The following is a 26,643-nucleotide window of genomic DNA, read 5'->3' on the forward strand; positions in this document are numbered from 1 at the left end:
TGTCCTGCGGGTGACACGTGTGCGGCGCGCGAGGAGCCACGCAGCACGCGTGGCCGGCCGCGCGGCACGTTTTCTTGCCCCGTTCGCCGGCCGCTCCGCCCACTCCCACTCCCCGGACCGAGCCGATGGCGACGCTGCAGCTGAACCACATCGCGCGGGAGACCGGCGACGTGCGCGGCCTCGCCGCCTTCTACGAGGAGGTGCTGGGCTTCGAGCGCGTCCCGTCCCCGGCCTACTCCGGCTTCCAGGTCGCCTGGCTCCGCCTCCCGGGCTCCCCCGACGTCGCGCTCCACATCATCGAGCGGGACCCGGCCGTCGCCGCCGCCGCCCCGGGGGCCGCGCAGGGGGGCGCCACGCCCGCGCAGCTGCCCAGGCGGCACCACCTGGCCTTCTCCGTGGCCGACTTCGACGGGTTCCTCACCGTGCTCAGGACCCGCGGCACCGAGCTGTTCGAGAAGTCCCAGCCCGACGGCCGCACGCGCCAGGTCTTCTTCTTGGACCCCGACGGTGAGTGAGGGACCCCTACCTTCTCCGATGCTTGCTAAATTCAACTTTTCTAGTATCTCGACGACGTCTCTGTTGCTTGATCTATGCTTGCTCACTGTGCCATTTGCGTAATGTGTCTAATTGACGAAATTCTGAGAGAGATTCTTTAGTAGTAGAACTGCAAAACAGTCTGCAATTTAGGAGTGGCTTGAAACGGGAGGGTTATTCAGGTTGAATGATGGAGGAATGCCAGCCTGAACCTTGTTTGCTTCATCACAATCCATCACCTGTGCTGTTTGTGAACTTGCAGTGTCCTTGCGGTGATCTTCTTCAGGCAAATATCAGAGCTGTTGGGTTTATGCATGTTTATGTCCTTAGGATAACTTATGATAGGTAGTACTAGTGATGTTGGCTTATCATGTCAAGTTCTTGAAACGGGGCTAGTTCAGATATGTTTCTTATATACTGCTATTCAGTATGTGTGTTGCATGCTTGATTATGACCAGATCGGTCAGTTTGTAGTGCGATACTTGTTTGGTAAATGCTTTTGTTTCACTTTTCTAGTTGGGTTATGCTAAGCCGTCCTCCAAAAAGAAAAAGAAAAAGAAGGTTATCCTCTAATAGGGCTCTGAAAACGAGTTTTACGCTATCGGTTCCAGCCAATTGATAGGAACTACATATCTTTACCATAAATACATGGCAAGCCATCCTTTAGGTTGATGATACATCTTAGCCAGAGGCAGACTGTATTTGCTTGTTCGTAAGTAGTGCTGCAATTGTATGTTTCCAACAGGAGACTGAAATTGGTAATTCGTTGTCCATAACTTTTTTTTTTGACTGGATTCGTTGTCCATAACTAGCTAGGGATTACTTTATCATGTGTTTAGGCTGCAGAGATAAAGTTGTGTGTTCTGGTTAGCAAAGCTGATTACGAGCCGACTGTCTGATACCTTTAAGCTTTCCAAACCTATGGGCTGTATATAATGGATTCTATCGATTGCTTTGCATATCGGACCATTCTTCCTAGTATCTAGTATGCCTAGATTTCCTTTTCCTTTTAACTTGGGACTGGTCTGTGAATCTTGTCGTACGCACTATCAAGTGTAATTGTAATACAAAACGAAAGATGGCATCTGTCATGACTAATACCACGCTTTTAGATGCCAAATCCGAAGTTTATGAATTGTTACTCAGTCTGCAGTGAATTTCCTGTGTACTAGTAACGCTTTGTAATTCTGATATCTGAAACAAGAATTGTGAATTGACAAATGGACTGCATTTTCATCTGTCTTTTCATGCTCGCTGCGTATAATCTGTACTGCAGTCCATTCCAACAACATCCACACCTCAACCATCATTGACAGCTTGGTTCTGCCTCTACCGCAGGCAATGGTCTAGAAGTCACAAGCTCGAGCCCAGGCGATAAGTAACCTGCTGGGAGCAGGAAACACCTTCTACTTCTGCGACACCCATGTAAGTGGTAACTGATGTTGCAGTTGAGAATCCATTGCAAGCTGTGCCGGCGCCTACCATTTCCGAAACCAATTTCCCGAGCTTAAATTGCATCGGCGGTTTTTCGCAGCTGCCACGGCAAACAAGCAGGGAGCAGTTAGGCTGCTATGCTATGCTGAAGTGCTGTCAGTTTTTCTTTCTTGCACATGAGTACCGGTTACACTGATCCACATTATCTATTTTGCTTGTTTGGTTGCAGGTAGTGATGCCCACCTCGAGACTGAAGATGATGGAAGCTGCAGAATTTGAGGGAAAACATCCAGTGCCATGCGTTACTCCGAAATAAATAAGGACCTTACTACTTATATCTATCTGCTCCCCATGCTTGTAATCTGGATATGCATGTCTCTGGCTCAAGACTGAACTTGTGCTGTGTGTTAGAACATCAAGTTAAACTAGTACTCCCTCCGTCCGGAAATACTTGTCGAAGAAATGGGTAAAAATGGATGTATCTAAAACTAAAACGCGTCTAGATACATCCATTTCTCTAACAAGTATTTCCGGACGGAGGGAGTACTACAAATGATGTGCTTCTTGCCCATCAAATCTTTCGATTCGCCTTCATATGAAATCTTTCGATTCGCTGATGTTCCGGTTATCGCTGAACCAATGTTTCAAGCATAACAAGCAGGAACGCAAAGATTGTTCAGGCAACAACTGAAGCAACTGATTATTAGGCAAAAAAAAAGGGCATCTTATTGTAATGGCTGGTGAAATACATTGTACAGAGCCTCGGAGCACATGAACTCTGCCGATCGACGCCGCGCGAGGTGGCCGCCGGCCGGCCGGCGTGAGGCGATGAGGGGTCGGTCAGTCGTTGGCGGTGGCGAGCTGGACCTGGAGCAGCTCGTCCTCGGGGATGACGCGGATGGTGCAGTCGGAGCGCGGGTAGGCGGCGCAGAGCAGCGCGTAGCCCTGCGCCACCACGTCGTCGCTGAGCATGCCGTCGCTCTGGTCCACCTTGCCGGACACCAGCCGCGCCGGGCAGGTCATGCACACCCCGAGCTTGCAGTCGTGCGGCACGTCCAGCCCCTCCTCCAGCGCCCGCTCCAGGATGTTCTCGTCCTCCTCCATCTCCACCACCCGCGACTCGCCGCCGTGCTCGATCGTCACCCGGTGCGCCCGCGGCGCCGCCGCCGTCAGCCGCACTTGCGGATGCTGACGGCCGAGCAGGATGGCGGCGCTGTGGCCGAGATGGAGGCGGGGGGAGGAGATGGGGGTGGCGAGGTGGAGCAGCGAAGCGGCGGCCATGGCGTGCCCGGCTCGGCGTTTGTGTGCGGTGCGCGGGGCAGGGCAGGTGGTGTGCTAGCTAGAGGATAAGGCGCTGTGCTGCTCTGCTGTGTTGTCTCGCTTTGCCTTGGTGTAATCACGGCCGCTCATTTACTTCCTCGATCCATTCTTACCCGCTAGATCCGCCTCATGGGAAATACATACATTTTATGTACCGAACTGCCTCCCCCCATGTCAGCCCCCCTTAATACCGCCGGGCGCCTCAAACCCCCGGGGCGGACGGCCCGGTCACAAAAATACAATCCAGACGGGCCTCAAACGTCTGGTCTGACAGGTATCCCTCGTCATTCAACCAAAATATAGGATGTCCGGGCGCGTCTGTCACGTCGGACTGACAATGGAATTTCACACGAAATCGTTCGGAATTCTGGTGGTTCAACAGGCGTCTCCTTCGGTGGGGGTGTGAACGTCGCGTGGCGCCGCTCCAGCTCATCGCCCAAGCCGCTATTTAAGCCAGCCGGCGTCCCCCAACCCTAGCCACATCCACCTCCCCCCTCTCCGCGCCGTCAGCCAGAGCCCATCTACCACCTCTCTCCTGCTCTGCCGCTCTTCCCACGCCCTCCGGCTTCGCCATGGTTTGACAAAGGAAGACCACCTATGCTATGCTCACGCCGGAGCACCAGTTCTAGATTGAGCAGGGGATCCGGGTGATCCGTGCCGCATGTATCGCGGCCGACTTGCCTCTGGACTCGCCGAAGCAAGAGGATGAGGAGGAGGAGGAGGAGGAGGAGGTGGCTTCGATGGGGGTGGCGGATGCGGAGGAGGTGGGCAGTCGAAGGAGGGGGAACTGGCGTCGCGTCCGGCTCCGGGCTTCAACATGTAGGATGCGAAGGCAGAGTTCGTGGTCGCCCAAGCGGCCGAGATGGCGGAGCAGCAGGCCATCATGGAGTCCATCCATCATGAGGCCTATGTGGAAGCCAACCGGCAGGAATGGGCGGCGACCGACGCGCTCTTCGATGAGGTCGACGAGGAGATGGATGCGGAGGTCGGCGCGGAGGAACTGGAGGAGCCGGAGCTGCGGCTGCCTCTCATGTACCCGAAGTCGGGCACGGAGATAATGGACATCTCCGACGAGGATTAGGGCAATATAGGTTACTTGATCTACGTAGTACATGGATTTCATTATTTGCATGCTTTTGTGTGGATTTAAGGTTTCTAGTATGAGATACCTGATGCAGAGACGCACATTTGAGGCGTGACCGGTCACTATCCGTGAAAAAGGTAAGAAATGTATGTTAGTATAAAATATATATTTTACTTCACGAAAAATTACAAACATAAATATATAGCACAAAATATACTCATAAATGTAAATTTTGTGGTTTCCCAATTCACATCTTACTGTTCTTGTACCAATTTTGGTATAGTAAATCAATATAAACGTAATTATTCGTATACCAAACATAATTTCTAAATGATACGACTTAAGAAAATCTCGGGTGTCAAATAGCTTATTCTACACCCTAGGCGATGAATGGCATTACTATTAATGTACTTGCTGTTACTCTTTTGAACCAACACTCATTTTCATACCACTCAAATAATTTATCCATAGGATAAACATGTATCCGCTTCATATCCAACAATGTGAAACTAAAATAAAAATACCCGATTCACGCGCTGTTCTCATTTCAAAGCATCCAGGTGCACAAGTCAGCTCTCGTGGCTGAATGTTCTTGATCGAGATCCCGTCACTGTTCCCTCGGTGCAAGTTTGCTTCTCTAGCGTCGGCTGTCAATAACAAAGTGGCCAACGAGAGCTCTACTCCAAGAAAAGTAGTGAGCTCGCTCCTTGGCTGTCACCGATGGAGCCAAGCTCTGCTACGGCTAGTCTTGCCCCCAAGTCGCTGCCACGCCTTCTTGCGCCAACACCGACCGGGTTCGTCCGATTCCGAGCTCAATGGACCCATGAGCACTCTGACCCGACCTTTCGCCGGAAGATGGAGGAACCGGCCGCCCCTTTTCAGGTCGGCATGCCCGGTAGGCGGTAGCAAGACAGGGACACGGACGACTCGCAACCTTACCTTACCTAGCCGCGCGGATACTCTCGCCGTCTTGCATGCGTTGAAGAATCAAAACTCAATCAGCTGTTGCACACCGTGTTGCCGGCATCTATCCCAGCCACTTTGTTGTCACTCTGGCCGAGGCACTGGCATTATGTGGCGTCGCCGGCCCGCGGGGAGGGAGCATGCAGAAGCCGACGCCTTAGCTTGACGACCCCGACGACTGGACTCTCGGCGGAGCTTTCTCGGCGATTTCTCGCCGTTGTCGTCCACTCTGCAGAAAAGCAAGCGTGCGGCAGGGAAGCAACGAGGAAACGGGGCGCTTGCTTGCTTTGTTCCGAGCGAGCCGGCCGGCCGGCGTCGGCGGGTGCAGCAGTGCAGCACGATCGAGGAGACGACGACTCTCCCTGCATGGAATGGAAGAAAACATGGCGACTAGTGCTGCATGTGGCTAATTTGGTAGTACTCCTTTTAAGATTGAGAGGCAAAGAAAAGCAACACGTACGTTGCATACGAGTATCACTTTATCACCCATGTGTTAAGAGCTATAAGAAGAAAAGTTTCCATGGACGGAAGGTCAATGATGGACAGATGATCCACCGATGCGTCCATATGGCATTTAACTTGCTCTAGACCAATCTTGATTTTCTCTAGTTTCACTGAATTCTTATAGAAAATATTTTCATAATATATATGTTTAATGTTGTACTCCCTCTGTAAATTTTTATAAGACGTTTAATTTTAGGTCGAATAGATTTTAGCGTAATTTTCTATATATGTTGATCAGACTTACAAGAAAGTTTGACGTGGAGTGACTTTAATTCCGGGTCGTGGCCAACCGGGACTAAAGGATGGAGGCCTTTAGTCTCGATTTATTTGTCCCGGTTGGTGAATCGGGACTAAAAGCCGTTCCCAACCAGGACTAAAGCCCGTTTCTCCACTAGTGAACAGTGGGACAAAGAGAAGCCACCTCGGGTTATCAGATATAAACAAGCGACACCAAATCTACCAAGGTTCGACCCTCACTGTATGAGTAACGAAATCACGCTCCTGCTTGTATGTGACTATATATATCACAAATGGGTTACGATGATGGTGTGCAAGATGTACTCAGTGAGCTGGCAGTCAACTCATCAAGTTAGGGGTGGACAATTTAGACAGAGTATCTAGATCTGATCTACTGATTGTGCTAGTAATTGCATGATAGCTAGGGTTTCCGCAGATCTTGGAGAGGTTGAAGATGTCTGCTCGTTTATGGTCACCTAATGCAACACAAATTGTGTATCCACAAAAGTTGCACTACCATTAAAAACCAGGGCATTTAAATTTTTTAAATGATATATTTTTTTACGGTAAACTTTTAACCTATTCATCTTCAATCTATTATTTTTTAAATGATATTATTTTTATAAGTATCTAGCTAGGGATACACACAGGAGCCTAATAAACCGAAAAGGACATAGTAACTAATAACAGTTTGTTTTCACCATCCACACACAGAAGATTTTTACCAAGACAAGAGGAAGGAAGCTCCATGTGAGCAACAACGAAGGTGAAGCGAAGCCCGTTGGATCCAGCGCCAGGCGCCAGCATCGCACCAAACTAATCAGCCGAACTGATCGCCGAGGCAGCTTCCCGGAACAAGCCAGCGCGCGCCATGCATGCATGGCCAGGAAAGGTTCCCTGACTGACGCACCGCGGCCGACGTCAGGCCGCTGATGAGTACGGGCGTGCGCTAACGGGAAGCCCACACGGCCGCCTTCACGGCAACACTGTCACGTCCTCCGTGTGATCCATGGGTGAATTTGCATGCCATGCATCCATGAGTCTATATTTTATGTGAGAGGATCACATCACGCAGTGGCACCACTTGCCGATTAACATATGGCTAGCTAGTTGCCTTGCCTGGTTCAATGGATGCAGCATTATCTATGTTTCCTGGATCAATTCTTCTGGGTAATATTTCTGGGCTCCTTGCAGGCGAAGTAGACCCGTTGATAGCGAGGCCACATCAAGATTTTTCATGTGCTGCAACTACAAAATTCGGTTGACTGCGTGCGTGCGCGCGTGTACGTACGTACTTTGTGTTCCGTGTTTATAAAATGATATTTTTAATTTCTTTTAGAGAACTATTGAAAAAGAAACTTGATCCGACGGCTGGGGATTTCGAATCGGCAATAACAAAAAAAACTTGACTTGGATTGATTTCACTAAGCTATATATAATCACTAGCTAGTAGCGCACTTGAAACTAGGGCCCGATGTAAATTTGGTTAATAGTGCTGGTACGTGCACAGCATCACGCTAGCTAATTTTGCTGAATCAGCTGGGTAGCTAGGGTAGGACAGTGTGACCCAAAGTTTTCCTGGTCTCAGACGACGTTAACACGCGCGCGTTGCATCGTTGAAGCTTCCATTTGAACAAAATAACCTCGATTGATACCCCCGAGAGCTTCTCTCATCCACTAGCAGTACTCCGATCTCTCGACCCCCACCCCTCTCTCGTGTATATATATACACTCTCTTCTGCAACTAGCCGAAGCTCACTGCAGCATCAATGTCCCCCACCCGTTCATGTATCTAGTTAGCAACAGCGTAAGTATGGAAGCACTCCGGTGACCCGCTAGCCTCGTCGATTTCCGCCATGGCCTCAACCTCACAACCCCCCACAACGTATGAGTATGACCCCCCCTCGCCTCTCTCTCTCTCTCTCTCTCTCTCTCTCTCTCTCTCTCTCTCTCTCTCTCTCTCGATCTCTATGTGTGAAGATATTCATTTTAATTTGTGTTGGATTTTTGGCTAAACCATTTTGGTTTTACGGTTAGCAACTTAATTAGCATATGCATACATATGACTGGCCTAATTAATCTGTTGTCGTGGTCGATCGTTTACGGTTTCTCCAAACATATCCACATGGGATATATACTACTCCATTCACCAAGCCGGCCGCCGAGCAAAACAAAGGCATCCCTTTCATAGGAATCATTCGTTCATCCTTCCTTGATCTGCTCCAAATCCTTGTGTGCTCTGAATCTGATCTGGTTCGCCGAATGTTGTCTCGGTCGAGTTTTCATTTTAGCTGGTTGCTAGCTAGCTAGATTCATGCATGCCCCTATTTTCTTAGTCGAATTAAAGTGCTCGTTCATCATTTATGTGATCGATGAGTTATATTTGTATGTATTGGTTTGCAGAGGGAGCGGAGAAGGTGAGCGCGGTCATCATGGCGACGAGGAGGAGCAGCAGCAGGCAGCTTGGGCGGAGGAGGCAGCCGGCGTTCAACCGCTGGTGATGCCGGAGGACGGGTACCAGTGGAAGAAGTACGGCCAGAAGTTCATCAAGAACATCCAGAAAATCAGGTGCGCACGGCCAACACCTCGTGAAAACCTTACTCCTAATCTGATTTTAATGGATTGACGACGAAGGCACGGCGCATTGTGCATGCAGGAGCTACTTCCGGTGCCGCGACAAGCGGTGCGGCGCCAAGAAGAAGGTGGAGTGGCAGCCGGGCGACCCCAGCCTTCGCATCGTCTACGACGGCGCGCACCAGCACGGCTCCCCAGCCTCAAACGGCGGTGGTCAGGACGGCGACGGCGCCGCCAACCGGTACGATCTCAGCACCCAGTACTTCGGCGGGGCCGGCGCCCCCACGCCGCAGACGCGGTGACCAGACCACGCGACGCGACGGCCGCCTTGCCTTGCCGGCCGACTGACGACAGGTGCCGCCGGCCGGTGGCGCCATCAGGTGGACGCATGCATGGTAGCTGTTGAACGGCCGGCGGTGGCGATGCCGGTTCGCCGCCGGCGCAGCGCTGTCGACGGTTTAGGTGGCAGATTATCTGTGGTCAACGTGATTACAACGTGCACTAGCTGGCTAGTTCAGCGGTCGCACTGCTACGACTAGTAGTACCTGTAGCTCCGTTTGTTCCCGATGTACTCCCTCCGTTCGGAATTACTTGTCTCGGAAATAGATGTATCTACAACTAAAATACGTCTAGATACATCCATTTCTGCGACAAGTAATTCCGAACGGAGGGAGTATGTATGTACGATTAGTTCAACTCCGGTACCTGAGGCCGCGAGTGCATCAGCATTAATTAGCAGTAACACCTGAGGCTGTCACGCTAAATGCCTAAATGTACAAGTGGATCGGATCGCTGAGTTGACTCTTCAAAGCCTTCTTGCTTTGCTTGCTTGCCCTCATCCTCATGGCGCCACACCACAGCCCACTACTAAAAAAAGCTCATTAGAAGTACAAAACAACCCAACATAAATTACATCGAGGTCCACTGCCTCCAGCAGATCGCGCCTTTGTTGCCGCTCCCATGGCGAAGCCTTGTCGATGACAGCCCAGAAGCATTTTTGCACGCGCCCTCAAGGATCAGCACCACGAAGCCACCCTCATCGCCGTTGAGCCCTTGAATTGATCTGAAAAATCTGTTTGAGCCACTTTTTTCTGGTACGTTTGATCAGAATCGAACGGCTAAGAGAAAAGTGGCTCAAAAGCGCCACTGCACAGGGATCATTCAACCGACGAGGTGCAAAAGAAAAACCAGGCGTGCGTATTAGCAAACACAAAAAACAGAAGAAATCATCTCTGTCCAAGATTCTTCAGGGAAGCACCATGGGTATGCATGCAGCAAACACAATGGAGAAACCAAGAAATCTAGCAGCACATACAACAGTTTTCATTGTTCATTCTAATGCAAAGTCAAAAACATCTCAAGGAGAATAAACACAACAGAAAAAAATAATGACAGATATAGTTACTACATACATAGGTCCAGCAGTACGCACATACAGATTGCCCAACATGACATTGTCTGTCGACACCAGCCTTCTCATCACTGTACCTACAGCATGAGAACTTGCACCATGCAGTGCAGTTCGCTGGAAGTACTCAGAGAAGACTCACACACAAGCTGTCTTCTGTGCTGCAATTCAGACATAAACTCTACTCAGAAGTAACGACCCTTTTTGTTGACCGACTCCTCTATCACACGGTGGACCTATTATCATCATCAATCAAGAGACCAAACGGATACGACGCCTCAAGCCTCCATCCACAACATGGACTCGCGACCCAACCACGGCACATCAAAGCTCGCATCAAATTACAACATGCTATGGACTCCTCCAGACTATATGTACAGTTGAAATTAGCAGTCACGTCTCACAAGATGGCAAAATCTCAGGGGACCTTGTAGTTGTGAGTTCAGTAAGTTAATCTGCAAACAGAGACAAGTAAGAAACAATCAGTTTTATTCTTCTAGACAAATGTCTCGATGCAAATCTAAAAAAGGTAAATTGCACTATCCAGCATCTTCTGCAAGGAGAAGAAAGGACGCATAGCCATAAATCTATCAAAACCGTGCAGTATTATTATTGCATCAATTGCATATAGAGAAATCTAAGCCACAGCAATGGCACCTAAGTAGAGAGGTCAAGGGACTGAAAAATCAACTTTCCTCAAGATGAACAACATTCTCATCAACCTCCATTCAACAAAATGTAAAAACTCCACAGAAAAGCATGAGTGTGCTGCTCCACAAGGACAAATTAAATGACCAACTACAATCATAATATTCAAGAATTCACACAACATACAGCTGCTCTACACTAGAAAAATGTTCCCTGCAACTATCCACTAAAATGCTCAAACTTCAACAACTGAACAGGAGATCTCCTTATTTTACTAAGTTTCTAGCACACGGCAAACATAACATTATCAATAATAGTGCATACCATTGCTGGACTTTTCTGAACTCTGTGAGTACAGGATATATGTTTTCAAAGGCGGTGTATGTCTCTTCTCTCACCTGGAAAGACAAAAAAATTAGTGTCTTTCAGATGTACGAAAAGAATAGCCAATTAAAGTATATAAGATAAAAGACAGCTACCTTTGCTCCGGTCAAGACAATCTTGCCTGAAACAAAAATCAGAAGAACAATCTTCGGTTGCTTCATTCGATATATCAGGCCAGGAAAAAGTTCTGGCTCATACTGTAAAATAAAAAAACATTAAGGTAAACATCATTCAACTTACACTCGAGAATAACAGCAACATGCACAAGCAGAGGTTCTCAAAGAAACATAGAACCATTCGACTTACACTTGAGAAAGCACCATGAGAATATGCGAGGCCCTCCAGTCTAATTGGAAATTTAACATCACAAGAGCCAACAATATTCTGAATCTTAAAATCCTGATATAGCACAAAAGTTAGGACAGTCTCACAAAATGAAATTGGTCAGAGCGCAGGTGTACTCATGAGAATATGCCTGGAATAGTTAGTTACCTTGAATTTAGCTGGAAAGCCAAGTTTCTGAATAATACGAGCATACTGGGAACAACATTGTGTGTTAGACTTCAGAAACCTCTCAGCCAGCATAGACAAAATAATCGAAGCAAACAATGGCATACCTTTCTTGCTGCAAGCTTGGACTGCTGTTCGCTCTTTGCTCCAGTACATACCTGCAACAGGACTTGCGTTAACATAAATAAAGATGGATGGCGAGTTGTATACATGGTGGTAGTTCTCTGAAACGGTTGCTCAAAAAATAGTTCTCTTAAACCTATACACTTTTCAATCAATAAGACAGAACAGAAGTTCCTTTCTTCAAAAATAAATATCTTTCTTCCAGTCAAACTGCCATAAGATCAGTGATGACAAACAATAAAGCTTATTTGAATACAGATTTCGACCCAGTTACATTAATATATAACATAGGAACAGAGTAATCAGTTATCTCCGAAAATATGACAACCAAGAAAGCTTATTTGAATAAAGATTTCGATCATTCCACAGGTACTGGAGTACATTATTTTAGGGTTCGTCTATTACGGATAAACAAGAGATTTTGATAATGCTTGACGGCAATGAAATTAAGCTACGGGTAACTACTCATTCCATTAGTATATAACATAAGAACAGAGTAATCAATTATCTCTGAAAATAAGAACATAATTGCTTGTGCATGCAAAATTTAACTTGCACATTTAATGAAGAGTACAAATTAGGTATAATTTTTTTAATATGGTACATGAAGCGATTGTAAATAAAACAATTCTAACAGCTGACAGTGCAAGTGTGTAACAGCAGCTCATGAAATAAGCATTACAATAGTCAAGAACATGTACAAGCTTAAGTGCTTAAGTGAAGTTGGACCATACCATTTTACCCGACGCAAATATCAGTGCTGTAGTTTTTGGTTCTCTTATTCTCATGATAACTGCAGCAAAACGCTGTATGAAGAGAAGAGTAAACAAACAAAAGCATTAAACATGGAACAGAAGAACTAAGTTACATAAAACAGGACGTATGACCAGAAAATACGCAGATAATCAAGTTGCTAATATGCATACTCTCTGTATACTAGTCTTTCACCGATGTGGCGATGCCTTATTGTACAGCAAACTCAATAGCGTACATTCACCTCAAGACATCACATTCAATTCAACATACACCCCCTACAGTCAAGTTTTGTCTGGTAACTGCAGCACTAAGTACAAGGCATATGATATCTGCTAACTGCTGAATCTCGTTTGTAGGGAAAATGAGTTCTTATTTATGTTACAAGCTGGTTGCGGGGTGCATCTTTACTATCTTTCCTTAGCGTTACCCTATCAAACTGAAAACCATGGGGAAAAGAACAGTTTGCGCCCTGGGCTAAAAATAAACTTGTGCCTTAAAAAAGCAACTTTTTTGATCTAAATTTGTTTTTTAAACCAGGGGCAACTTGTCTTTTTCCCAGAAAAATTTGGTTGCAACAAAAAGTACATGAACATGCACATGAGCAAAAGAAATCATAATTTTTTGGCATTTAAAAAAAGCAAAAACTCAACCAGAAGCATGTGCTGTGGATGCAACTTCAAATTACATCATTCAAAGACCTTGGGAATGTTAAAACTTTTTAGATCTAAATTTGTTTTTTAAACAAGGGGCACAAGACTTGTCTTTTTCCAGGAAAATTTACATGCAACAGAAAGTACATGAACATGCACATGAGCAAAAGAAATCATAATTTTTTGGCATTTCAAAAAAAAACCTCAAGCAGAAGCATGTGCTATGGATGCAACTTCAAATTACATCATTCAAAGACCTTGGGAATGTTAAAACTTTTTAGATCTAAATTTGTTTTTTAAACAAGGGGCACAAAACTTGTCTTTTTCCAGGAAAATTTACATGCAACAGAAAGTACATGAACATGCACATGTGCAAAAGAAATCATAATCTTTTGGCATTTAAAAAAAAACTCAACCAGAAGCATGTACTCCAGGTGCAACTTTGAATTACATCACTCAAAGACCTTGGGAACATTAGCCTTATATATGTGTTACTCCCTCCGTCTGGAAATACTTGTCATCAAAATGGATAAAAATGGCTGTATCTAGAACTAAAATACATCTAGATACATCCCCTTTTATTCATCTTGATGACAAATATTTCTGGACGGAGGGAGTACATGGTAGCACAAATAACCTTAGAAAATTGTGATGCACGCAAATAAAAAAAAACTTTAAGTGAAAACATGCCCACAGGAAAACACTGGCCAATCATCATACCTTTGGATTATATTCTGCGTTGCGTGCCTGCAGAGCTATTGCTTTGAGGTCCAACTTACAATCCAAATTGACTGTTGACACAATATTCCTGCCATAAGATAAGAGGATACACAAACAATGAACTCAATTTTCTCAATAGAAATGGCAAAAGAAGGTCATAAAAGCACACATCATCGAGAAAACTACAGTTCCTAGAGCTGAAACATAACATGGCAATCCAACGATATAAGACGACGCCACAGGCACTCCACACTTCTCAATGCACAACAACAAGCAAGTACACCATGCTACTCATGGATGAAGTTTCCATAAGCTGGCTGGTACAAGCATAAACTGGCTAGCACGCAAGACCGAAAAATGACTTGTGCTTTCTTGACCATGTCAAATAAAAAATGTTCAGCTCGCACCAGCAGTTGAGATAATTCCATCGCCACACCACACAAGATCCTATTGTTTCTAGTCAGAAACACACGCTGGCCAAGGTTTTGGTCACCTATGTTTGGGCGAGGACTGGCAATAAACTATCCATCTGTCCAAAAAAGGGACCAATTTCGGCATGGTTGTTGGTTGGGGCAGAGACAGAACAAGCCCTTGGGTTTCTCCCTCGCTGTGACGGACCCAAATCCTAATATCCGGGGCAAAATTGCATGTGATTGCTATACTTATTACTCAAACCGGTTAGACTAATTATCGCCCCTTGTACTACATCACCCAGCAATCCAGCTATCAAGGGGCAATTTAATTTCTTCCTGGTATGGTTGGTATGTGATTACTTTTTTATGTGATTACTAGTACTACTAGAATCGATTAGCCTAGTTACTGCCCCATCTCCAGCAGGCACCACCCGCACCCAAAGGATCTACTAAACCAAACCAGGTCAACGAGCCACCGGCGACGGGATCTCCCCTCGCCCTCGCCGGCGGCGACCCGGGGCGGGGCGGGGCGGGGCGCGGCGGATCGGGGACTTACTGGAGCGTGGGGATGATGCCTGAGGGGTGCTTGGACAGATCCACCGGCTCGCTCCCCTCCAGCGTCGCCTCCGCCATGGCGACAGACCCGGCCGGCCGGCCGAATCAGAGCGGATCCGAGGGAGAAATTGGCGGGAAGAGGCGCGCGGGCAGGGAAGGTCGGCGGAAAATTTCGAAATTCGGGGTCTTTTATAGAGATCGGAGGCAGGAGGAGCGGGGAGCGGAGAGGGGGGAAGGGATCTGTGTCGCGGGAAGGGGAGGGGAGATGCGTGTGGTGTGGTGCGTGCGGGGGAGGAGGCGAGGGGTGGTGGGAATGGGGGTGTGGTTGGGCGTGGCCGGTGGGCCGGGCGGGTTGGGTATTTATATGGGGAGCGAGGTGACCCCCTATGGCCGGTCATAATTGTTTTCCTATGTATACTCAATACATTTTGTGTAAATTGTTTCCAAAAAGAAAATTGTTTTGTGACACCCCAAATTTGTGTGAGGCACGTGTGAGTGGTTTATACAAGGATGCTAGGCTATTTTCACTTCTAGGTATGTCCCTGGCGTCAGTGACAGGCGAGCGGGAGGGCCTTGAAAACTCATTGCGTCCTCTTGCTCGTCTCTTCCATGCCTACAACTATGTACGCTTGGTAGGAAATGATAGGCATCAAACCATGTGTCATTGCTTGTCCTAGTGCTAGCTATCTATCGGTCGGTGGATCAACATGAAGCCTTCTCGGTACTTCACGTGGTGTGCAGGTTTCATAAGGTCGTATCAAGGTTCCACCCAACCACATTCACACTTGGCACTACGTATTTATTATCCTTGTAAAAGGAGCATTCCCTCTCATGGTTATATAAGCAGTCTCTACCTCCTCGGTCTACTTCAATCACACTACTACCTAGATTTGAATAAGATGATCTCTCTTCCTCTCCCCTCCCATCATCGCATGTCGAATGTTCAGTCACATTACGCTATCTGGAAATGAGGGGCCTCGGGAACAGACCGTCTCATTACATGTCGAACAGTACAAGAGTTGATCTTGCAGTATGCTGAGAAGAAATGCGATAATACGCAGCAAAACACGGCTCTCCAAGACACACCACACATAAATGTAGAAGTTGAAGCTTTCAAAGGGCAGACACCATACCCTCTTGCAATGTGACTGGTCTAGGTTGAGTAGCTTATCAAACATGGGCCTGACTCATCTCTTCGGGGGAAACACGGGGTCTATTCTAAATGTGATGGGAGATGTTTGTAGTAGCATGTAATCACCGGACATTTTTATGAGAAATTTTTTCTTTTTATATTCCTATATAGTATCACATTTTATGTTATATGGATAGTTTTGTCACACGCCAAATTTGTGTGCGGTTCATTCATGGATACTAGGCTATTTTCACTCTAGGTATGTCCCTGGCAGCAGACGGATCGGGGACTTACTGGAGCGTGGGGATGATGCCAGAGGGGTGCTTGGACAGATCCACCGGCTCGCTCCCCTCCAGCGCGGCCTTTGGCATGGCGACAGACAAGCCCCAGACCCCGCTCGGCCGGCCGAATCAAAGCGGATCCGAGGGAGAAATTGGCGGGAAGAGGCGCTCGGGCAGGAAGGTCGGCGGAAAATTTCAAAATTCTGGGTCTTTTATAAAGATCGGAGGCAGGAGGAGCGGGGAGCGGAGAGGGGAAGGAATCTATGATGCGGGAGTGGAGATGCTTGTGGTGTGGTGTGTGCGGGGGAGGAAGCTTCTTGTGCTGGGTGTGGTTGGGCGTGGCCGGTGGGCCGGGCGGCTTGGGCATTTATACGGGGAGCGAGGTGACCCCATGTGGCCGGTAACAATTGTTTGCCTATGCTATTCCATATTTTTGTGACATTTTGTGTCATATGAATATAGTTTTTGTGACGCTCCAGATATGTGTGGGGCATGTGTGTGTGGTTTATACGAGGATATTAGGCTACTTTCACTTTAGGTATGTCCCTGACGCCAGTGGTAGGTGAGTGATAGGGTCTTGAGAACTCGTCGTGTCATCATGACGTCTCTCCCTACAACCACGTACATACATCTTGTAGGAAATAATACGCATCAAGCTATGCGTCATTTCTTGTCCTAGTGGTAGCTATCGGACACGAAGCCTTCTCGATACTCCACGTGTTGTGCAAGTTTCATAATATCGTACTAAGGATCCACCCAACCACGTTCGGATTTAGCACTGCGTGTTTATTATCTTTGGAAAAGAAGCATCCCCTCCCTCTCATGGATATATAACATCCTCTGCCTCATTGGTGTGCTTCAATTACACGACTAGCTAGCTTTGAATAAGATGCTCTCTCTTCCTCTACCTTCCCATCATCGGATGTTGAATGTTCAATCACATTGCACCATCCAGAAATGAGAGGCCTTGGGAACAAACCATGCCATTACGTGTCGAACAATACAAGAGTTGGTTTTGCACTATGCCAAGAAGAGATACGACAATGCGCTGCAAATCATGGCTCTTCAAGTCATACAGTATCTACATGTAGAAGTTCAAGCTTTCAGAGGACGGACACCAAATCCTCTTGCAATGGGACTGGGCTAGGTGGAGTAGCTTATCAAACATGGGGCTAACTCATCTCTTCGTGGGAACCATGGGGGGTCTATTCTAAATGTGATGGGAGATGTTTATAGTAGTACGTAGTAACCGGATGTTTTTACGAGCAATTTTCTTTTTTTATATTCCTATGTGGTACTACATTTTGTGTTATATGAATAGTTTTGTGATACGCCAAATTTGTGTGAGTCATGTGTGTGTGGTTCATACAAGGATACTAGGCTATTTTCACTCCCTGGCGCTAGTGGCAGGCGAGTGAGAGGGTCTTCAAAACTCGCCATGTCATCTTGTCCGTCTTTGCGGCTATGACTGCGTACATCTTGTACAAAATGATAGGCATCAAACTACGGTGTCATTTCTTGTCCTAGTTGTAGCTATATGTCATTGAATAGATATAAAGTCTTCTCGATCCTCCACGTGTCGTGTAGGTTTCATACTATCATATCAAGTTTCCACCCACCCACATCCAAATTTCACACTACATATTTATACGGGACCGGTGGGCCTACAGGGACCGAGGTTACCTCCCGTGGCCGGTCACAATTATTTTCCTACCTAGTATAGTTAGTACATTTTGTGCTATATGAATAGTTTTGCTCAAAATAAAAGAGAATAATTTTGTGACACTCCAAATTTGTGTGAGGCATGTGTGTGTGGTTTATACAAGGATGCTAGGCTATTTTCACTCTAGGTATGTCCCTGGCAGTGGCGGAGCTAGCATTTGACAACAGGGTGGTCCACCTCGAAGAAATTGACAATAAATTTGACACGTGAGTGTTCTAACTAATTATCAATGTCACATAGAAATAGATCAAATATGGTCTTACAAACATACTAGAATTCTCAATTAAGTCTTAGGTTTGCTTAAAGAAGCCTACATAGTACATACCACATACCTTGTGAAGTTCTAAGAAGACTATGTTTGCTCTTGAATCATAAATTCTCCATTTTGATCTGCAAAATTATGTGCTGCAAAATTGTGAACTCATACACATCTGGCCAAAATTATGAGTCCAGTTGAGATGGGGATGTGCTGCAAAATCATATTGATGTACTGTAAAATACATCGAAGGATGGAGTACCTCACTGCCTCTCTCGAAGGCCTGACGAGGGGATGGGGGTATAACCTGCTGCCTGTTGAGCGCCAGAGAGGATTGGGCGGCTCCGGCTCGTTGTGGTGCGTCTTGCGCGCCTTCGCGGACAACAGCCCATCGTGAGGCAGGCGGGGCAGACACAAGGCAGGCCCCCGCTGGCGGGCGTCAGGGCGGTCCGGCGGTGGACCGGCGAGGCAGGCAGCTCCGGCGCTAGGCTGGCGGGGGATCGATCCCGTGCGTGGCTCCGTTCTCTTCGGGACAAGTAGTGACGCAGTCGAGTTGCGTAGACTAGCTATTACTGGGCCTTTCCTCCTGGCCCATCTCTATAAATAACCCTATGCTATACATGCCAGTCTGAAATCCCAGGGTGGGCCGCGGCCCACCCTGTCCACCCTGTGGCTCCGCCACTGGTCCCTGGTGCCAGTGGCACGCGAGCGGGAGGGCCTTGAGAACTCGTGTCATCTTGTCCGTCTCTTCTCTGCTTATGACTACATACATATTCTGTAAAAATGATAGGCATCAAACTATGTGTCATTTCTTGTCCTAGTGGTAGCTATGTGTTGTTGGATCGATCCCCCGCCGAGATCTGCTTCAATCGCACGACTCGCCAGCTTTCAATAAGATGATCTCTCTTCTTCTACCCTCCCATCATCGGGTGTTGAGTGTTCATTTGTATTGCACTATCTGGAAATGAGAGGCCTCGGGAAAAAACCATGCCATTACACGCCGAACGATACAAGAGTTGATCACTATGCCAAGAAGAAATACGACAATGCGCTGCAAATCATGGCTCTTCAAGACGTACAACACATACATGTAGAAGTTTAAGCTTTCAGAGGGCGGACACCAAATCCTCTTGCAATGTGACTGGGCTAGGTGGAGTAGCTTATCAAACATGGGACTAACTCATCTCTTCGTGGGAATCATGGGGGTCTATTCTAAATGTGATGAGAGATGTATGTAGTCGCATGTAGTAACCGGATGTTTTTATGAGCAATTTTTTTATATTCCTATGTGGTACTACATTTTGTGTTATATGAATAGTTTTGTGACACGCCAAATTTGTGTGAGTCATGTGTGTGTGGTTCATACAAGGATACTAGGCTATTTTCACTCTAGGTATGTCCCTGGCGCTAGTGGCAGGCGAGTGAGAGGTTCTTCAAAACTCGCCGTGTCATCTTGTCCGTCTTTGCGGCTATGACTGCGTACATCTTGTACAAAATGATATGCATCAAACTACGGTGTCATTTCTTGTCCTAGTTGTAGCTATATGTCATTGAATAGATATAAAGTCTTCTCGATCCTCCACGTGTCGTGTAGGTTTCATACTATCATATCAAGTTTCCACCCACCCATATTCAAATTTCACACTACATATTTATACGGGACCGGTGGGCTGGGTGGCTTGGGTATTTATACGGGGACTAAGACCTCCTTTGGTTCATAGGATAGGAAAGTCATAGGAAATGAGATGACATGTATCTGAAATCCTATGATGGCCTCTTTTGGTTCATAGGATAGGATTATCGTATGAATAGGAATTTTGTAGGAAATGAGATGGCATGTATGTCAAATCCTATGAGTAGGAATAGGAAAGGAGATGTCATTTGATTGACATCAAAGGAATTTTTCCATTGAGTCTAGGTTCTTTTTTATTTTCCTATGAAATGTGGAGGATAGGAATCAATCCTATGTAGAAATAGGAATCTATTCCTATGAACCAAAGGGCTCTAAAGAAAAAAATCCTATAAGAATCCTATCCTATGAAATTCCTGCAAACCAAAGGAGGCCTGAATAGGAATAGAAAAGAAGGTGCCCTTTGGTTCACATCATAGGATTTTTTTTCATTGAGTCTAGGCTAATATTTATTTTCCTATGAAATATGAAGGATAGGAAGTTTTCCTTCACAGGAATAGGATTCTATTCCTACAAACCAAAGGGCTCTAAAGGAATTTTCCCTATACAAATCCTATCCTATGGGATTCCTACAAAATTCCTACAAACCAACGGAGCCCTAAGGTTACTTGCCGTGGTCGGTCACAATTATTTTCCTACCTAGTATAGTTAGTAAATTTTGTGCTATATGAATAGTTTTGCTCAAAAATAAAAGAGAATAATTTTGTGACACTCCAAATTTGTGTGAGGCATGTGTGAAGGAAATATGCCCTAGAGGCAATAATAAAGTTATTATTTATTTCCTTATATCATGATAAAAGTTTATTATTCATGCTAGAATTGTATTAACTGGAAACATAATACATGTGTGAATACATAGACAAACAGAGTGTCACTAGTATGCCTCTACTTGACTAGCTCGTTAATCAAAGATGGTTAGGTTTCCTAACCATGGACAAAGAGTTGTTATTTGATTAACGGGATCACATCATTAGTTGAATGATTTGATTGACATGACCCATTCCATTAGCTTAGCACCCGATCGTTTAGTATGTTGCTATTGCTTTCTTCATGACTTATACATGTTTCTATGACTATGAGATTATGCAACTCCCGTTTGCCAGAGGAACACTTTGTGTTCTACCAAACGTCACAACGCAACTGGGTGATTATAAACGAGCTCTACAGGTGTCTCCAAAGGTACATGTTGGGTTGGCGTATTTCGAGATTAGGATTTGTCACTCCGATTGTCGGAGAGGTATCTCTGGGCCTTCTCGGTAATGCACATCACTTAAGCCTTGCAAGCATTACAACTAATGAGTTAGTTGCGGGATGATGTATTATAGAACGAGTAAAGAGACTTGCCGGTAACGAGATTGAACCAGGTATAGGATACCGACGATCGAATCTCGGGCAAGTAACATACCGATGACAAAGGGAACAACGTATGTTGTTATGCGGTCTGACCGATAAAAGATCTTCGTAGAATATGTAGGAGCCAATATGAGCATCCAGGTTCCGCTATTGGTTATTGACCGGAGACGTGTCTCGGTCATGTCTACATTGTTCTCGAACACGTAGGGTCCGCACGCTTAAGGTTACGATGACAGTTATATTATGAGTTTATGCATTTTGATGTACCAAAGGTTGTTCGGAGTCCCGGATGTGATCACGGACATGACGAGGAGTCTTGAAATGGTCGAGACATAAAGATTGATATATTGGAAGCCTATGTTTGGATATCGAAAGTGTTCCGGGTGAAATCGGGATTTTACCGGAGTACCGGGAGGTTACCGGAACCCCCCGGGAGCTATATGGGCCTTAGTGGGCCTTAGTGGAAGAAGAGGAGAGGAAGCTAGAGCTGGGCCGCGCGCCCTCCCCCCTAGTCCGAATAGGACAAGGAGAGAGGGGGCCGGCGCCCCCCTCCTTCTCTCTCTCTCTTTCCCCCCTCCTTGAATCCTATTCCAATTAGGAAAGGGGGGGGGAGTCCTACTCCCAGAAGGAGTAGGACTCCTCCTGGCGCGCCTCTCCTTGGCCGGCCAGCCCCCCTCCCTTGAATCTTTATATACGGAGGCAGGGGCACCCCTAGAGACACAAGTTGATCCACGTGATCATATTCTTGGCCGTGTGCGGTGCCCCCTTCCACCACAGTCCTCGATAATATTGTAGCGGTGCTTAGGCGAAGCCCTACGACGGTAGTACATCAAGATCGTCACCACGCCGTCGTGCTGACGGAACTCTTCCCCGACACTTTGCTGGATCGGAGTCCGGGGATCGTCATCGAGCTGAACGTGTGCTAGAACTCGGAGGTGCCGTAGTTTCGGTGCTTGATCGGTCGGGCCGTGGAGACGTACGACTACATCAACCAAGTTAACGCTTCTGTTGTCGATCTACAAGGGTACGTAGATCACACTCCCCCCTTCTCGTTGCTATGCATCACCATGATCTTGCGTGTGCATAGGAATTTTTTTGAAATTACTATGAAACCCAACAGTGGCATCCGAGCCTAGGTTTTATATGTTGATGTTATATGCACGAGTAGAACACAAGTGAGTTGTGGGCGATATAAGTCATACTGCTTACCAGCATGTCATACTTTGGTTCGGCGGTATTGTTGGACGAAGCGGCCTGGACCAACATTATGCGTACGCTTACGCGAGACCGGTTCTCCCGACGTGCTTTGCACATAGGTGGCTTGCGGGTGACAGTTGCTCCAACTTTAGTTGAACCGAGTGTGGCTACGCCCGGTCCTTGCGAAGGTTAAAACAGCACCAACTTGACAAACTATCGTTGTGGTTTTGATGCGTAGGTAAGATTGGTTCTTGCTTAAGCCCGTAGCAGCCACGTAAAACTTGCAACAAGAAAGTAGAGGACGTCTAACTTGTTTTTGCAGGGCATGTTGTGATGTGATATGGTCAAAACATGATACTAAATTTTATTGTATGAGATGATCATGTTTTGTAACCGAGTTATCGGCAACTGGCAGGAGCCATATGGTTGTCGCTTTATTGTATGCAATGCAATTGCGCTGTAATGCTTTACTTTATCACTAAGCGATAGCGATAGTCGTGGAAGCATAAGATTGGCGAGACGACAACGATGCTACGATGGAGATCAATGTGTCGTGCCGGTGACGATGGTGATCACGACGGTGCTTCGGAGATGGAGATCACAAGCACAAGATGATGATGGCCATATCATATCACTTATATTGATTGCATGTGATGTTTATCTTTTATGGATCTTATCTTGCTTTGATTGACGGTAGCATTATAAGATGATCTCTCACTAAATTATCAAGAAGTGTTCTCCTTGAGTATGCACCGTTGCAAAAGTTCTTCGTGCTGAGACACCACGTGATGATCGGGTGTGATAGGCTCTACGTTCAAATACAACGGGTGCAAAACAGTTGCACACGCGGAATACTCAGGTTATACTTGACGAGCCAAGCATATACATATATGGCCTCGGAACACGGAGACTGAAAGGTCGAACGTGAATCATATAGTAGATATGATCAACATAGTGATGTTCACCAATGAAACTACTCCATCTCACGTGATGATCGGACATAGTTTAGTTGATTTGGATCACGTAATCACTTAGAGGATTAGAGGGATGTCTATCTAAGTGGGAGTTCTTTAAGTAATATGATTAATTGAACCTAAATTTTGAAGGAAATATGCCCTAGAGGCAATAATAAAGTTATTATTTATTTCCTTATTTCATGATAAATGTTTATTATTCATGCTAGAATTGTATTAACCGGAAACATAATACATGTGTGAATACATAGACAAACAGAGTGTCACTAGTATGCCTCTACTTGACTAGCTCGTTAATCAAAGATGGTTATGTTTCCTAACCATAGACAAAGGAGTTGTTATTTGATTAACGGGATCACATCATTAGTTGAATGATCTGATTGACATGACCCATTCCATTAGCTTAGCACCCGATCGTTTAGTATGTTGCTATTGCTTTCTTCATGACTTATACATGTTCCTATGACTATGAGATTATGCAACTCCCGTTTGCCGGAGGAACACTTTGGGTGCTACCAAACGTCACAACGTAACTGGGTGATTATAAAGGAGCATTACAGGTGTCTCCAAAGGTAGATGTTGGGTTGGCATATTTCGAGATTAGGATTTGTCACTCCGATTGTCGGAGAGGTATCTCTGGGCCCTCTCGGTAATGCACATCACTTAAGCCTTGCAAGCATTGCAACTAATGAGTTAGTTGCGAGATGATGTATTACGGAACGAGTAAAGAGACTTGCCGGTAACGAGATTGAACTAGGTATTGGATACCGACGATCGAATCTCGGGCAAGTAACATACCGATGACAAAGGGAACAACGTATGTTGTTATGCGGTTTGACCGATAAAAGATCTTCGTAGAATATGTAGGAGCCAATATGGGCATCCAGGTCCCGCTATTGGTTATTGACCGGAGACGTGTCTCGGTCATGTCTACATTGTTCTCGAACCCGTAGGGTCCGCACGCTTAAGGTTTCGATGACAGTTATATTATGAGTTTATGAGTTTTGATGTAACGAAGGAGTTCGGAGTCCCGGATGAGATCGGGGACATGAAGAGGAGTCTCGAAATGGTCGAGACGTAAATATTGATATATTGGAAGCCTATGTTTGGATATCGGAAGTGTTCCGGGTGAAATCGGGATTTTACCGGAGTACCGGGAGGTTACCGGAACCCCCCGGGAGCTATATGGGCCTTAGTGGGCTTTAGTGGAAAGGTGAAAGGGGCAGCCCAAGGTGGCTGTGCGCCTCCCCCCTTCCCCTAGTCCTATTAGGACTAGGAGAGGTGGCCGGCCCCCTCTCTCTCTTTCCCCCCTCAAGGAGTCCTATTCCAACTAGGATTGGGGGGGGGGAATCCTACTCCCAGAGGGAGTAGGACTCTCCTGGCGCGCCCTCCCTTGGCCGGCCAGCCTTCCCCCTCTAGTCCTTTATATACAGAGGCAGGGCACCCCAAAGAACACACAAGTTGATCCACGTGATCTATTCCTTAGTCGTGTGCGGTGCCTCCAGCCACCATAGTCCTCGATAATACTGTAGCGGAGTTTAGGCGAAGCCCTGCTGCTGTAGTGCATCAAGATCGTCATCACGCCGTCGTGCTGATGGAACTCTTCCCCGACACTTTGCTGGATCGGAGTCCGGGGATCGTCATCGAGCTGAACGTGTGCTCGAACTCGGAGGTGCCGTAGTTTCGGTGCTTGATCGGTTGGATCATGAAGACGTACGACTACTTCCTCTATGTTGTGTCAGCACTTCCGCAGTCGGTCTGCGTTGGGTATGTAGACAACACTCTCCCCTCTCGTTGCTATGCATCACATGATCTTGCGTGAGCGTAGGAATTTTTTTGAAATTACTACGAAACCCAATAGTGGCCTCCGAGCCTGGTTATTTATGTTGATGTTATATGCACGAGTAGAACACAAGTGAGTTGTGGGCGATATAAGTCATACTGCCTACTAGCATGTCATGCTTTGGTTCGGCAGCATTGTTGGACGAGACGACCCAGACCAACCTTACGCATACGCTTACGCGAGATCGGTTCCCCCGACGTGCTTTGCACATAGGTTGCTTGCGGGCGACTGTCTCTCCAACTTTAGTTGAACCGAGTATGGCTATGCCCGGTCCTTGCGAAGGTTAAAACGGAGTCTATTTGACAAACTATCGTTGTGGTTTTGATGCGTAGGTGAGATTGGTTCTTGCTTAAGCCCGTAGCAGCCACGTAAAACTTGCAACAACAAAGTAGAGGACGTCTAACTTGTTTTTGCAGGGCATGTTGTGATGTGATATGGTCAAGACATGATGCTGAATTTTATTGTATGAGATGATCATGTTTTGTAACCGAGTTATCGGCAACTGGCAGGAGCCATATGGTTGTCGCTTTATTGTATGCAATGAAATCGCGATGTAATGCTTTACTTTATTACTAAGCGGTAGTGATAGTCGTGGAAGCATAAGCTTGGCGAGATGACAACGATGCTACGATGGAGATCAAGGTGTCACGCCGGTGATGATGGTGATCACGACGGTGCTTCGGAGATGGAGATCACAAGCACAAGATGATGATGGCCATATCATATCACTTATATTGATTGCATGTGATGTTTATCCTTTTTATGCATCTTATCTTGCTTTGATTGACGGTAGCATTATAAGATGATCTCTCACTAAATTATCAAGAAGTGTTCTCCCTGAGTATGCGCCGTTGCAAAAGTTCTTCATGCTGAGACACCACGTGATGATTGGGTGTGATAGGTTCTACGTTCAAATACAACGGGTGCAAAACAGTTGCACACGCGGAATACTCAGGTTATACTTGACGAGCCAAGCATATGCAGATATGGTCTCGGAACACGGAGACCGAAAGGTCGAGCGTGAATCATATAGTAGATATGATCAACATAGTGATGTTCACCAATGAAACTACTCCATCTCACGTGATGATCGGACATGGTTTAGTTGATTTGGATCACGTAATCACTTAGAGGATTAGAGGGATGTCTATCTAAGTGGGAGTTCTTAAGTAATATGATTAATTGAACTTAAATTTATCATGAACTTAGTCCTGGTAGTATTTTGCAAATTATGTTGTAGATCAATAGCTCGCGTTGTTGTTTCCCTGTGTTTATTTTGATATGTTCCTAGAGAAAATTGTGTTGAAAGATGTTAGTAGCAATGATGCGGATTGGATCCGTGATCTGAGGTTTATCCTCATTGCTGCACAGAAGAAT

At 46.3% G+C, this 26,643-nt stretch overlaps 4 protein-coding genes across 6 annotated transcripts; 2 read left to right on the forward strand and 2 right to left on the reverse strand.

Annotated features, from left to right (window-relative positions):
- Positions 1 to 47: 47 nt before the first annotated feature.
- LOC123087349 (glutathione transferase FosA) lies at positions 48 to 2,378 on the forward strand. Its single transcript, XM_044509344.1, has 3 exons — positions 48 to 507; positions 1,873 to 1,959; positions 2,198 to 2,378. The coding sequence occupies exons 1-2, from the start codon at positions 126 to 128 to the stop codon at positions 1,914 to 1,916; spliced, it is 426 nt and encodes a 141-aa protein (XP_044365279.1). The 5' UTR covers positions 48 to 125; the 3' UTR covers positions 1,917 to 1,959; positions 2,198 to 2,378.
- Positions 2,379 to 2,558: 180 nt separating this feature from the next.
- LOC123087348 (ferredoxin C 1, chloroplastic) lies at positions 2,559 to 3,351 on the reverse strand. Its single transcript, XM_044509343.1, has one exon. The coding sequence runs from the start codon at positions 3,247 to 3,249 to the stop codon at positions 2,809 to 2,811; it is 441 nt and encodes a 146-aa protein (XP_044365278.1). The 5' UTR covers positions 3,250 to 3,351; the 3' UTR covers positions 2,559 to 2,808.
- Positions 3,352 to 7,719: 4,368 nt separating this feature from the next.
- On the forward strand, positions 7,720 to 9,307 carry LOC123082467 (WRKY transcription factor WRKY24). Of its 2 annotated transcripts, none has more exons than XM_044504798.1 (3): positions 7,720 to 7,961; positions 8,480 to 8,644; positions 8,733 to 9,269. In XM_044504798.1, the coding sequence occupies exons 1-3, from the start codon at positions 7,933 to 7,935 to the stop codon at positions 8,950 to 8,952; spliced, it is 414 nt and encodes a 137-aa protein (XP_044360733.1). In that variant the 5' UTR covers positions 7,720 to 7,932; the 3' UTR covers positions 8,953 to 9,269. The 2 variants fall into 2 exon arrangements, with proteins under 2 accessions (XP_044360733.1, XP_044360732.1); XM_044504797.1 differs by having other exon boundaries at positions 7,765 to 7,967; positions 8,733 to 9,307.
- A 721-nt stretch (positions 9,308 to 10,028) lies between these two features.
- Positions 10,029 to 16,256, reverse strand: LOC123087351 (TATA-box-binding protein 2). Of its 2 annotated transcripts, none has more exons than XM_044509346.1 (9): positions 16,244 to 16,256; positions 13,850 to 13,937; positions 12,458 to 12,529; positions 11,708 to 11,758; positions 11,583 to 11,627; positions 11,397 to 11,489; positions 11,186 to 11,287; positions 11,031 to 11,104; positions 10,029 to 10,513 (listed from the first exon to the last, which is right to left on the reverse strand). In XM_044509346.1, coding segments are annotated over exons 3-9 (420 nt in total). In that variant the 5' UTR covers positions 12,512 to 12,529; positions 13,850 to 13,937; positions 16,244 to 16,256; the 3' UTR covers positions 10,029 to 10,512. The 2 variants fall into 2 exon arrangements, with proteins under 2 accessions (XP_044365281.1, XP_044365280.1); XM_044509345.1 differs by lacking the exon at positions 16,244 to 16,256 and adding an exon at positions 14,819 to 15,126.
- Positions 16,257 to 26,643: the final 10,387 nt, after the last annotated feature.

The sequence above is a fragment of the Triticum aestivum genome, chromosome 4A (genome assembly GCF_018294505.1).
Source record: "Triticum aestivum cultivar Chinese Spring chromosome 4A, IWGSC CS RefSeq v2.1, whole genome shotgun sequence".
In the NCBI taxonomy this organism is placed as follows: domain Eukaryota; kingdom Viridiplantae; phylum Streptophyta; class Magnoliopsida; order Poales; family Poaceae; genus Triticum; species Triticum aestivum.

Excerpts from the sequence above, each read along its gene's own strand:
- LOC123087349 (XM_044509344.1), top strand. The coding sequence starts at position 126 with ATGGCGACGCTGCAGCTGAACCACATCGCGCGGGAGACCGGCGACGTG. Across the intron at positions 508-1,872 it reads CTTCTTCTTGGACCCCGACG|GCAATGGTCTAGAAGTCACA; the intron begins GTGAGTGAGGGA and ends CCTCTACCGCAG.
- LOC123087348 (XM_044509343.1), bottom strand. The coding sequence starts at position 3,249 with ATGGCCGCCGCTTCGCTGCTCCACCTCGCCACCCCCATCTCCTCCCCC.
- LOC123082467 (XM_044504797.1), top strand. The coding sequence starts at position 7,933 with ATGGCCTCAACCTCACAACCCCCCACAACGTATGA. Across the intron at positions 7,968-8,479 it reads CAACCCCCCACAACGTATGA|AGGGAGCGGAGAAGGTGAGC; the intron begins GTATGACCCCCC and ends ATTGGTTTGCAG. Across the intron at positions 8,645-8,732 it reads AAGAACATCCAGAAAATCAG|GAGCTACTTCCGGTGCCGCG; the intron begins GTGCGCACGGCC and ends TTGTGCATGCAG.
- LOC123087351 (XM_044509345.1), bottom strand. The coding sequence starts at position 14,895 with ATGGCGGAGGCGACGCTGGAGGGGAGCGAGCCGGTGGATCTGTCCAAG. Across the intron at positions 11,288-11,396 it reads CTCATGGTGCTTTCTCAAGT|TATGAGCCAGAACTTTTTCC; the intron begins GTAAGTCGAATG and ends TTTATTTTACAG. Across the intron at positions 11,105-11,185 it reads TTGTCTTGACCGGAGCAAAG|GTGAGAGAAGAGACATACAC; the intron begins GTAGCTGTCTTT and ends TTGTCTTTCCAG.